We start from the raw sequence: 13,605 nt of genomic DNA, 5'->3' as shown, positions 1-13,605 counted from the left end.
ATAATTTTTGGGGTTCTTGACATTAAATATTGAGAACCACTGATATAGAAACATGAGGTTTTTCAGAAAAAGAGACATATTTTTTTTTATTTCGATGTCAGGCCAAAATTCTAGCGTTAAGCAAAGTTAAACTATGTTAAACTCACTTTTCCACTCACTTTGCCACTCGTTTTGCCATTCATTTTATGCATACGCATACCCTCAATATTCTATAAAATGTTTCAGTGCCTTGCTCAAGTACACTTCAACATGAAGCCAGGAACCTTCCGGTTCCAAGGCGGCTGCTCCACCTCCTGGGCCAAACAAACAAATTAGTGTTCTACTCCAATGTGATGCCTGCCCTTTGCAACACACACACACACACACACACACACACACACACACACACACAGACGTTTTCTCTTCTGTTCTCTTCCCAGGTGTGCTCACTCTTCTGTTCTCTTCCCAGGTGTGGTCACTGCAAGCAGTTTGCCCCCGAGTACGAGAAGATCGCTCAGACTCTGAAGGAGAACGAACCGGCCATACCCGTGGCCAAGGTTGACGTCACCAAGGCCAGCGATCTGGGGAAGCGCTTCGAGGTCTCGGGCTATCCCACCTTCAAGATTCTGAAGAAGGGAGAGCCTGTGGACTATGATGGAGAGAGGACAGAGAAGGGTAGGAGGCTAACGCTGCCCACGAATCACAATGCTTTGTGTCACACTAGAGGTCACCATGCAGGGGTCCACCTGGAACTGAAAACCGGGTCCAAAATGGAGGCTATGCGCGTGACATCATGATCGTACCCATAAGTTATGCGGGAACGCCTACTGAGTGGCAAAAAACTACTTTCTGGCCTTGACAGCCCATACATCCAAACAGAAGAGTCCCATCTCATTGGATTAAACGACATTTTGACCTGAGATCAGATTCTAAAAATGTCTTCTAAATCCTGACAGTTTTCTGAAAAAGCTATGTTTCTATGTCAGTCGTTCTTCGATTTTTCAAAGATAGCAGACCTACAAGCTCGTATGAGCTTGTAGATCTGCTATTTTTCAATAGCTAAAGCATAACATAATGCTAACACCAAAAGGGGTTCCCGCCCCAAAATGGGTTAAACGACGCTAAACTCACTCTGCCACTGGATTTGCCACTCTCTTTATGCACGCCCATGCCCTCTATATTGACTTGCTACTCGGGTATGGGTCAGAACAATAATAATTGCCGCAGCTCTCGGGGTAAGTGTATCTGAAATGGATTTAGCCATGTGGACCCATGAGGACCTCCATTAGCTTTATTTCCCTATTGGACTCTTTAATCTTGGGTTTTAAAATGACTCATGTGTTGTAATTACGCTCTGAAAGCCATATTTATTGTTTGTCTTGTCTAGACAAACATTCAAAAAACGCCATTGACAATGGACAGAGTTTAATGTTTGTTTTTGTCTGTCACTGAGCTAATCGGTATATGATGTTATGTTATGATATCGCGATGATGTAAGATAAGGGTTGGTAAAGCACCCCTCACTTCACACGGGTGTGATTTTTGAGGGGCGCTAGCCCCTCCTATACACAGGTTTAATGTTTGTCTTACTTCAATGTTTGTTTTGTAAACGCCATTGAAAATGAAGGGAACATTTACGTCATAATGTGCCATTTACGGTGTCTCTTTATTTTTAATGGTGCTTAATGTTTGTGTTTGCACAGTTTGTTTTACATCACCAGTACATCACCTAATCAACATGAGTTAGACTTTAATATATTAGCGCCCCTCACTTCACACAGGTGTGATTTAAAAGGTTATGTCACTATATTCTGACAGTAATCGTTGCTATATAGTGTTTGTTCAGTAACAGGAGTTTAACCGGTTTCTCCAGCTCTTTAATAAATAGAAAATGCATTTTTTAGGTTGGTGACAAAATTCAAGCCAATCAGGAGAGGGTAGCCATTAATCATCTTATTTTTGTTCCATTTCTTTGTGTCATCACTTATAGCCGGGGGGACAGCACCAAAGATTTGAGAGGACCTGTGTCCTGCATTTAGCTGTACGCTAAATGCAAATGCCTGACTTATTAACCATGCTGTGGTCTTTAGGCAACATTGAGTCAGATAACAGATTGACTTTGGAGAAAATGTAAACAAACATGAAATCTAAAAATCACACCTGTGTGAAGTGAGGGGCGCTACACAAACATTAAACGCCATTAACAATAAAGAGACAATATGACGTAATGAGTTACATTATGATGTAAAATTTCGATTCATTGTCAATGGAGTTTACAAAACAAACATTGAACTAAAGACAAACATTAAATCTGTGTGCCCCTCAAAAACTGGAAAATGGTCTATGTTTATGAAGGATACATGTGTGAAGTGAATAGACAGTGACATGTAGGCTGTTGGCACTGGTATCTGGTATGGACATAAAAAAAGAAAGTCAGTATGTAAACTCTGTATGTTTTCACTGACCGTGTATGGTCCAGCCATCATGGCTCTTGGGTCCTTCAAGTTTCTCTTCATCACCATTGTTAACATAACAACTGCCTGTATGTTGCAGCCATTGTGGCTCTTGGGTCTCTAGTTTCTCTTCATCGCCATTGTTAACATTGTAACTGCCTGTCTGTTGCAGCCATTGTGGCTCTTGGGTCTCTAGTTTATCTTCATCACCGTTGTTAACGTAACAACTGCCTGTCTGTTGCAGCCATTGTGGCTCTTGTGTCTCTAGTTTCTCTTCATCACCATTGTTAACATTGTAACTGCCTGTCTGTTGCAGCCATTGTGGCTCTTGTGTCTCTAGTTTCTCTTCATCACCATTGTTAACATTGTAACTGCCTGTCTGTTGCAGCCATTGTGGCTCTTGTGTCTCTAGTTTCTCTTCATCACCATTGTTAACGTTGTAACTGCCTGTCTGTTGCAGCCATTGTGGCTCTTGTGTCTCTAGTTTCTCTTCATCACCATTGTTAACATTGTAACTGCCTGTCTGTTGCAGCCATTGTGGCTCTTGTGTCTCTAGTTTCTCCTCATCACCATTGTTAACATTGTAACTGCCTGTCTGTTGCAGCCATTGTGGCTCTTGTGTCTCTAGTTTCTCCTCATCACCATTGTTAACATTGTAACTGCCTGTCTGTTGCAGCCATTGTGGCTCTTGTGTCTCTAGTTTCTCTTCATCACCATTGTTAACATTGTAACTGCCTGTCTGTTGCAGCCATTGTGGCTCTTGTGTCTCTAGTTTCTCCTCATCACCATTGTTAACGTTGTAACTGCCTGTCTGTTGCAGCCATTGTGGCTCTTGTGTCTCTAGTTTCTCCTCATCACCATTGTTAACGTTGTAACTGCCTGTCTGTTGCAGCCATTGTGGCTCGGGTCCAAGAGGTGGCTCATCCAGACTGGAAGCCCCCTCCTGAGGCCACGCTGGTTCTGACCACGGAGAACTTTGACGAGACCGTCAACAACGCTGACATCATCCTGGTGGAGTTCTACGCCCCATGGTCTGTCCTCCTCTCTTGAAATACTAGCTCTACTATTGGCAGCAGTGCTACGGATAAGGGGTCATTAGATTCATTACCCCTTTATCCATAATTTATAAATTATGGATAAGGAGTCAGGACAGATGGGACTTTTGGGGGACGGGGTCAGGATAAATGATGGACTTGAAATGGTTCTTCGTCAACTCTCCAAAAATGTACTAGACTAGAGAGAACCCATTTCTACCTGAGGCAAGCCCAGACCACACCAAAGGGTTGCGTTGGGACAAAATGTTTTTTTAAGGTAAACCAACACCAATGCAACTCATTGAGTTGCAAGGAGTTGCATTGGTGTGGTAACTGAAAATATTTATTGAAGAAAAAAAGTGTGTTGCTATATGGTTATGGTATATACTGTACATGGCAGCAACAACAACCCTAAAAGGGCTTCCCGGATTGAAAGGTATAGTATATATACATCCTGATGTTTCTATGTCAGTCGTTCTTCGATTTTTCAAAAATAGCAGACCTACAAGCTCGTAGCGCGCCACTCGGTGGCGCGCTATGAGCTTGTAGATCTGCTGTTTTTCAATAGCTAAAGCACAACATAATGCTAACACCAAAAGGGGTTCCCACCCAAGATGGGTTAATAATGGTCCTGGTCTGCTGGACAGCAGGAACAAATCCACAGTAACGGCTAATAAATAACATTTCACATGGAAAAACAATCATTCCCTATAGTGGCCTAACTCTACGTAACTGTTGTTGAATCCTCGTTCCAGGTGTGGACACTGCAAAAGCCTGGCTCCGGAGTACGAGAAGGCGGCGAAGGACCTGAGCCAGCGCTCTCCGCCCATCCCCCTGGCCAAGGTGGACGCCACCGCGGAGCCGGAGCTCGGCGCGCGCTTCGAGGTCTCCGGTTATCCCACGCTCAAGATCTTCAGGAAGGGCCGGATGTTCGACTACAACGGTCCCAGACAGAGGGAAGGTAGGTCTATGTAGGGTAAAAATAATAACAACAGAGGGAAGGTAGGTCTCTGTAGGGTAGTAGTCGAGATGCCTGTTTGCCTATTGTTGTACCTAAAGGACTACATTACCCACGTACCTAAAGGACTACATCACCCACGTTCAACCTATCTTCATTAACCCATTCTGGCCTGAGATCAGATTAAAAAAAATTTCTTCTACATCCTGACGGTTTTCTGAAAAAGCTATGTTTCTATGTCAGTGGTTCTTCGATTTTTCTAAAATAGCAGACCTACAAGCTCTTATGAGCTTGTAGATCTGCTATTTTTCAATAGCTAAAGCATAACATGATGCTAACACCAAAAGGGGTTCCCGCCCAGAATTCATCATATAAGTTACACCCGCTATTCCGACGCACTGCCATTCTGACCCGCTCATTACTAAACCCTGTCCCTAACTGCACGTGGAAGCCACGTAGTCGGAATGTTGTTTAGGCAAACAAGAACTCTTTAATTCACGTATATGGAATGTAAGCATTTATACTTACAATTTACACTCACAACATTTAACTCTTAAGTTATCGTAGTCTTGATAACTTAGTTTCACAAAGTCAAGCTAAATTAAAGCTGCAGTGCATAACTTCTCATGTTCTGTCCACTATTAGAACCGGGGAGAGTTTTACTGTTGAACTATTAAGGCTCATACATACTCCAGTTTTTGGTGATCGCTTATCACCGCGGTGTAGTTTTTAAAGGGTTGGAAAACTACACCATTACGTCAGTCGGTATTGCACGTGTGTGTGTGTGTAGTGCCTAGCAACACAATGCTGCGTCGTAGCAACACGCATCAATGCTGCGTGCGCTGCGTGCGTGCGGTATCGCACGTGTGTGTGTGTATGGCACGTAGCAACACAAAGCTGCGTCGTAGCAACACGCATCAATGCTGCGTGCGTGCATGAACGCGGTGCGTGTGTGTGTGCATGCATGACCGCGGTATGTGCGCGCGTGCGTGTGTGAGACCTTCAAGTGACACTGTTGAGAAACCTTGAAATTCATGCACAGACTAGAGTACTTAACCAAAAATGTAAAATGACACAGATGCTTTCCTGGTTCTAATGTTTTACAACCTGAGGCTAATTTTACAAATACCTTACAGTACAGTAACTATAACAATAAATGTGTAGTTGCACCACTCAGTTCACACGGGTGTGATTTTTTTACTATCAGACAAGTCTTTTCACTCAGAAGCTATCACTCCGTTCACTGATTGGTCGAGAAGTTGGGTAAACCACAGGGAGGCGGGGTCAATCCTTAAGGACATCACCGTGAGTGATGTCCTTATCAACTCTTATCACCGTTTTATATGAGTAGCCTTTAACATGGACAACACATTTAAGTTGTTTCCCTTCATGCAGTACATCGTGGCAACCAGTAGGTGTCCTCCCCGGCCACAGGATGTTAATGTCTCAAATGGAATAGCATAGGGTTGACCTCCAACCACTGCAGTTGTGTTGATTTTATTTTATTAACATACTCCTCATACAGATTGGTTAATAACAACACATCAGTCAAAACTAAAGCTATACAAGCTATGAAAGTACATGAATATGATTCTTCTGACACCACTGCCACTGTCCTAGTTCATCCACGTACTGCCTCTCTCTCTCTCTCTCTCTCGTCTGTAGGCATCGTGGAGCACATGGGCGAGCAGGCCTCTCCTCCGTCCACGCCGGTCCAGGCGGTCAAGCAGGTGACGGAGCTGATGAAGGACGGAGACGACGCCGTCATCCTGGGCGTGTTCTCCAGCGAGACGGACGCCGCCTACGAGACCTACATGGAGGCCTGTAAGACCTGAGATCAGATTCTAAAAATGTCTTCTACATCCTGACAGCTTTCTGAAAAAGCCATGTTTCTATGTCAGTCGTTCTTCGATTTTTCAAAAATAGCAGACCTACAAGCTCGTAGTGAGCGATATGAGCTTGTAGATCTGCTATTTTTCAATAGCTAAAGCATAACTATTTTTCAATAGCTAAAGCATAACATGATGCTAACACCAAAAGGCGTTCCCGCCCAAAATGGGTTAACCCATTTAGGAGTGAGGTCGATTAAAAAAAGGCTTCTTAATACTAACATTTTTCTGAAAAACCTATGTTTCTATGTCAGTGGTGCTCAACCTTTTTCAGGTCAAGGACCCCCAGAATTATCTCTATTGGGACACGGACCCCCATCTCAAAATATGTAGTTCCAGGGACCCCCCAGAAGCAAATATTTTAGTTAAAAATGTTCGCTCTGAAATATATATTCAAAGATTTGCGCCACATTTTCACGACTTTTCAAAAATAGCAGACCTACAAGCTCGTAGTGGCGCGCTATGAGCTTGTAGATCTGCTATTTTTTAATAGCTAAAGTAGAACAGAATGCTTGAAACACCAAGAGGGGTTCCCGCCCAGAATGGGTTAACCCATTTAGACCTCTAAATCCGTTTCTATTTCCTGGTACTCGACCTTTTTCATGTCAAGGACCCCCATCTGTAAATATGTTGTTCCTGGGACCGCCCAGAGGCAAACATTTGAGTTAAAAACGTTCGCTCTGTAAGAATATATATATATTCAAAGATTTGTTTTCATTGTGGTCTGGTCCTACATATGAAAAATATATATTTGAGAATTACGTCTCAAATTGGGTCTCAATATGGCTTGGTCATATGGACATCAAATATCACTATTCTTTTACCAAATACCTCAATATCAATATTTTTGACGAATTGTGACAAGTATAAAATATGGCTCAAATTTAAGTACAACTTCCACAATTTTGCAATATCCCAAACCCCAGACAATATATTTTCTCACATCACAATGTTGACACTATAACGATATATTGCCACAGCCCTACCTAGACATTTTCCATTTATTTTCTTGTGGGGAAATTTAGTTTCGGTGTCTCTCGTTAGTTTATTGGCTGATGAAATGACTATCCACCACAACATAATTTAAACCACAAATCATTACATTACAGCGGTAATGATTTCACGCAATTTGACAATAGTGGGAAGGCAAGTTTCAGTAATGTAATAAATCCACACACACGCACGTTTCAATTTCTTTATTTGAATCCACAAATTACAATTAATTTTACAAGGAAACAAATATAACGCGGTTGACAGTTCATGTTCACTTAAGGAATAAGGATACACACAGACAAACTGCCTATAACAGCCGAAACGGAACAGTATTTGGCAAGTTGTTTAGCTTTGCTTTTTGTCATGCCTAAAAATCCCCCTTCTCATTTAGTTAAGGCTTTGCATGAAATTCACTGGGCACGGTCTCTCTTTCTCCTCTCTCTGTCTCTCTTTCTCTCTCTCCACCCCCCCCCCCCCCCCCCCCCCCACACACACACACACACGCATACACACAACAATCTGTAAGGCAATGTTTACGGCCTTTAGAAATCTAAGTTGACATGTCTTCATGGTATTGGTATTACTGTTGTTGCTGTCTGCCAGGTAACAATCTACGAGAGGACTTCCATTTCCTCCACACCTTCAGCTCCGACGTGGCCAAACTGCTGAAAGCCTCGTCTGGGCAGGTCGTCATGGTCCAGCCTGAAAAGTTCCGCTCCAAATATGAGCCAGCATCACACACATTTACTGTCAAGGTTTGTCTCCAAATACTGTATGAGCCAGCATCACACACATTTACTGTCAAGGTTTGTCTCCAAATATGAGCCAGCATCACACACATTAACTGTCAAGGTTTGTTTTTAACCAGCATCACACACATTTACTGTCAAGGTTTGTTTTTAACCCCCCCCGGAAGCAAAGATTTGAGCTAAAAACATTCGCTCTGAAAGAATATATATTCAAAGATTTGCGCCACATTTTTTCATGATTAAAAAAAAATAGCAGATCTACAAGCCTATACAAGCCTATATCAACAAAGTATACCCTATAACTTTACCCTAACTTTGTCTTCAGTATGTAGATCTACTATTTTCCCTGAATGCTTTCCTATTTTTGCCCAATGTTCACCTTACTGGCAAGCCCAGAAAAGGGACTCTATGGTTCCAAGTGATTAAAATGGTTCATTGCTTTTGGCAATACTTTAATAAAAGTTAATGTTTATTAATGGACATTTTAAAATGATGGAAAAAGAAAAATATTTTTTATATAATTATTTTATTTGGAAAAAGCAGTAAAGTATAGACAGCATTTCTATGTATACATAGGACACAAGTGCAATTCCCAGGATTTATTTTCACCCCTCTTCCCTCCCTCCCCCCTCCAAGTGACTCCATCTGTGGCATCAAGACAACACTTAACAGGGGCAACAGGACAACATCACTTCAGAGTGTACATTTCAGAAGGAGAAAAAAAAGTTAAAAAAAGAAAACGAAAGTAATTACATTATTGCTGAGGGGAACAAAAACAAAACAGCTTTGGACTTCGACCATGAGAGGAGGAAGGGTGTCTTAAACATTTTCTGAAAAGCAAGGCTTTCTGGAGTCAAAACCTTGAAAATGGCATACTGTATTTGAACAGTTTTTCTTTGTTTGTCTTTCGTTTGTTGTCTATACAGGACTCCACGGCAGTGTCCGAAGTGCAGGACTTTGTTAAAAAGAACATCCTGCCTCTGGTCGGCCACAGGAAGCAGAGCAACGACGCCAAGCGCTACACCAAGAGGCCGCTGGTGGTCGTGTACTACGGCGTGGACTTCAGCTTTGACTTCAAGAAAGGTCAGTTAACGTTGAACTTCCAAAAGAATGGCTTTTCCATTTACCACTCTCACACGGTTGCCATTTTGTCTCCATCATTATTTTGAGGGCGCTACTAAATTGCTGATGCAGATTTTTACAAAGCCCTATAATGTATACGGTATGTCATACATTGAAGACGAGAACACTACCTACAAGGACATAATATGTCCTTGTAGGTAGTGTTCTGTGTGTGTGTGTGTGTTTTGGCCGTATATTGACCACGCCATGTGGCGTGAATTCCGTTTGTGTCCGAGCATAGGCGTCGTAACGCCCCGCCTGCCTGTGATTCGTCTACCGACACTGTCCTCCGACGTGGATATGCTGGATCATGATGCCTGGATAGTCTGATGCCAGGTTACTCCGTGGTTGGAAAAGTAGTATGGTATGATACAAGAGAACGCTAACTTGTACGTTTTATTTTTGTAGAAGAGGCAAACTAATAATATTGTTTATTCCGTTTGCTTTGATGGAATAATTGATTGAACATGCACGCCATAATATGATTTGATTTGGGTGTGTTCTAAAATCAAGTGTTTGTGTTGTGTAAACTTGAAACATTATTGTACTATAAAAAGGTTATTTTCCCTTCATCTTTATCCTTTTTAGTGTAATAGTATTAGTTCACTATAATTGGATTAATACACGACAATCAACACTATCAAAGCAAACGGCATAAACAATAACTTTGCCTCTTCTACAAAAATAACACTTACCATACCTCAGCCATGCCTATGCTCGGACACAAACGGAATGCACGCCCCCATGTGTAACTCTGCTCGTAGTGTCCATAGTGTGAAAGCAGCTCTCGGTACCTAGAGCAGAATCCAGAGAGTGTGTTAATGGCGAGCTCGAGGGAGATGTCCTTGGTACTGATTTACAACAGCAGCACCACGTCCATTCAATCTGCTGCTAGCCTGGAATCATTTACAGCTGTCGTCGCTGTTTGTGTTTGTGGCATGAAGCAGCCCACGGTTACAATGTGAAGCCCTGGGTGTCGGTGTATAACCGAGCGACGTACAAATGAAAGCAAATGGACCCTCGCAAGTGGACACTCGCTTGCTCAGAGTTATACAAATGGATACGCGGCGGGTCCCATTTGGTTACATTTGTATTATGTAGTTCTCGTGTTTTGTGCTCATTCTAGGTTTGTTTACCCGATTCAATGTGCAGATTGTTATTCCAATGACATGCTTAGAGAGATGACAGGTTCATTCACTTCATTGTACATTGAAACTAGGATGTCAGGTAAACAGATTGTTATTTACAGTAGATGACATATTGCTTAGGCAGATGCTAGTTCCATGGTTCACCTGGCATCCTAGTTTCTTGAGGCACTAATTCAAAAGGTTGAGACTATATTATAGTCTCAACCTTTTGAATTCCAAGGACCCCCAGTATGCCACGTACCTAGCCTGATTATCAGACTGAAGCTTTCTTTAAGCTTCAGTCTGTCCACTCAGAGCGTGGGAGGGGTCTCTGGGCTGGATCCAGGCTACCACGTACCTCCATTTGATACATTTTAGTTAACCTCGCCTCACCAGGCTTTCCACCACCTCGGAGGAAAGCCTGGTCTCTGTTTCAAAAGTCCGTATGATCCTTTCGGGAGCGGATGATATCGTTACGTCATGTTTTATTATTGTTTTGTAGTCGACAGGCAGGAACAACAGGCGTTGGCAACTTCCTTTTCCCTCTCAATAAAAGCTCTCGTAGCCTGTAGCTTTTATTGAGAAAAATCGGTTTGAGGGAAAAGGAAGTTGCCGCCTGTTGTTCCTGCCTGTCGACTACAAAACAATACTACAACATGACGTAACGATATCATCCGCTCCCGACAGGATCATATACCATAAATGAAATGGTGCCCAGGCTACATCTTAGTAAGCCTTGCCAAGCCATTTGGCCCATAAGGCAGGAGCCTATCTCTGTTTCTGTAGTGTGAGCCGTAAGGCAGCTTGATGTACAAGTACACCCCTTGGATGATGTGTGACATGGATGTTAGTGTGTTGGATGTTAGTATGTCACAGGGACTTGCGGTTCCCCTGAATCCAACCCTTGATGCTGAGTGCCAAGCAAGGATACATTGGGTCCCATTTTTAGTCTTTGGTATGACCCGACCAGGGATCGAAACCCAACCTCCCAATCTTATGGTGGACACTCTAACAACAAGGCCACTGAGCTGGTCTGATCTATCTCTGGGACCCTAATCTACACTGTATAATCCTCAGTATCTGAGAGTTATGATACACTCTCAGAGTTACGGACCCGAAAGGGTATGATACACTCTCAGAGTTACGGACCCGAAAGGGTCCATTTGGACCCAACGTTTTATATCGAGGGTACAAGGCCATTATATTTCAATAATACTTTTTTTTTTGTTTAATACGATTTTCACATCACTTGTCCTGTTTTGAATTCATAGCGACTCAGTTCTGGAGGACCAAGGTGCTAGAGGTGGCCAAAGACTTCCCTGAATACACGTTTGCCATCGCTGATGAGGAAGACTATTCGGACGAGCTGAAGGGCCTGGGGCTGAGTGACAGTGGCGAGGACGTCAACGTAGGCATCATTGACCAGGAAGGGAAAAAGTACGCCATGGAACCCGAGGAATTTGACTCCGACGTGCTCGGGGACTTTGTCATGGCCTTCAAGAAAGGTGTGTTCTAAAACGATCTGATCTTCAAGCTTGCGGCACTGCTGAGCGATGTGAGCTTGTCGATGTTTTTTTTTGTATATCTTATTGAGAAATGTCACTTATAATGACATGGCCCAAATGGGGACAGCGGGCATGTCCCTATTCTGGCCATGGCATAATACGCGAACATTCAGCTAAAATAGCCAGCCTACAAGTTCCTAACCGTAAGCTTGTAGATGGGCTTACGGTAGTAATGCATCTTTTTAGACTGCATCATAAGATAAACAAGTTTCTTCTTTCAGAAATACATTGTCTGTCTGTCTCCTTGCCTCCTTGCCACAGGCAAAGTCTCTCCTATCATCAAGTCCCAGCCAGTACCCAAGAGCAACAAGGGACCGGTGAAGGTGGTGGTCGGTAAGACCTTCAATGACATAGTCATGGACCCCAAGAAGGATGTCTTGATCGAGTTCTACGCCCCCTGGTGTGGCCACTGTAAGCAGCTGGAGCCAGACTACCTGGCCCTGGGCAAGATGTACAAAGGTGAGAAAAACATTGTCATCGCCAAGATGGACGCCACGGCGAACGACATCCCGCACGACAGCTACAAAGCCGAGGGCTTCCCCACGATATACCTCGCGCCCAGCGACGGCAAGCAGAGCCCGGTCAAATTTGAGGGTGGCGACAGAACATTGGAGGCCTTTAGCAAGTTCTTGGAAAAGCACGCCACAAAGCTCTCACAGAAGAAAGAGGAACTTTGAGAATCGATGTCTCACAGAGTAGTAGCTAAGAACTGTTCTCATGCTGGTTGCAGAGTCGTCTGGGAAGATGGAGGGAGCGGAGGATACAAGTGTTACTGAGTTACTGTCATTACAGTGTTTAAATCATTATTGTTTCTGGTCATGCCAAGAGATTCTGCATTCTTCCATTTCTAAAAGCATGTTAGCACTATGTTTGAGATTTCTAAGGTCTTTTTAAATAAAATGTAAACAAAAACCTATGGTGTGTTGGGTGTGAACTTGTTACAAGCTAGGGCCTGCAGGACTTTTGGCATAATAGAATTGTCATTATGCAACTTGTAATTACCACCACCAAGTAAAGTCAGCATGGCTTCTGTCAAATGTTAAGAGGTGATGGTATATAATTATCAACATGCTGTGATGGAAAACATTTGTTTTCAATGGCAAATAATGTGTTTGGGTAAATTTGGGTAAAAAAGTTCTGAGTATTGGGTTCCCAGAACTCTGGGTTTGTACCACCTCAGAGAAGGTCCTACATTAGGTTCCAATTGTGGTTATTTCAGACAGAATGCAATGACAAAGTCTATTAATACAGTTTGGCACAAATAAGGCCCCATCACACACGTTTAAAGTAGGTGTGCACGATTATGAAATTATGACCGATCTCCGATTATTTGCAGGGTCATATCTGCCGATACGGATTCTGACTGATTCCGATATTATACAGACACAATGGAAACACGCCTTTGCCCTATAGGGGCCTGGCCCAAAGCCTGTTAATAAAGTAATCAATCAATAAATAGCCTATACTCTTTTCCAAGTGTCAGTTTTCACAACTGAATGAGATGAGTACACAAATTCAATGTAGAAAAATGTAAAGTTTATTTTTTACTACTTTAGAAATTTGATGTGGCTTTTGTTCTAGACTAGAGGTACTACACACTTTCGATTCATATTGAACTAATTGAATTTCCCATGTGTAGAGAGGGGAGTTGCACCACTCAGTTCACACGGGTGTGACTTTAATTAGCTGATTAACAATGAACCACAATGGAAACCCCGCTGGGGGGTTTTGTGTCA

General features: G+C 42.8%; 1 protein-coding gene across 2 annotated transcripts in view; it reads left to right on the top strand.

The window, feature by feature from the left end:
- pdia4 (protein disulfide isomerase family A, member 4) overlaps positions 1-12,953 on the top strand; it is a 15,629-nt gene extending 2,676 nt beyond the window's left edge. The window contains exons 3-10 of one of the 2 annotated variants that reach the window (XM_083778646.1): positions 449-654; positions 3,325-3,463; positions 4,222-4,427; positions 6,090-6,248; positions 7,910-8,061; positions 8,982-9,138; positions 11,576-11,809; positions 12,131-12,953. In XM_083778646.1, coding sequence (XP_083634772.1) covers positions 449-654; positions 3,325-3,463; positions 4,222-4,427; positions 6,090-6,248; positions 7,910-8,061; positions 8,982-9,138; positions 11,576-11,809; positions 12,131-12,546 — 1,669 coding nt within the window. In that variant the 3' untranslated portion in view covers positions 12,547-12,953. The remainder of the gene's footprint in view (positions 1-448; positions 655-3,324; positions 3,464-4,221; positions 4,428-6,089; positions 6,249-7,909; positions 8,062-8,981; positions 9,139-11,575; positions 11,810-12,130) is intronic. The other variant, XM_083778647.1, reaches the window with a different exon arrangement.
- Positions 12,954-13,605: the final 652 nt, after the last annotated feature.

This window comes from Protomyctophum parallelum (genome assembly GCF_964188405.1).
Source record: "Protomyctophum parallelum genome assembly, chromosome: 12".
In the NCBI taxonomy this organism is placed as follows: domain Eukaryota; kingdom Metazoa; phylum Chordata; class Actinopteri; order Myctophiformes; family Myctophidae; genus Protomyctophum; species Protomyctophum parallelum.
Note: the sequence above shows the minus strand (reverse complement) of the source record. Positions and strands in the feature narration are given on the sequence as shown.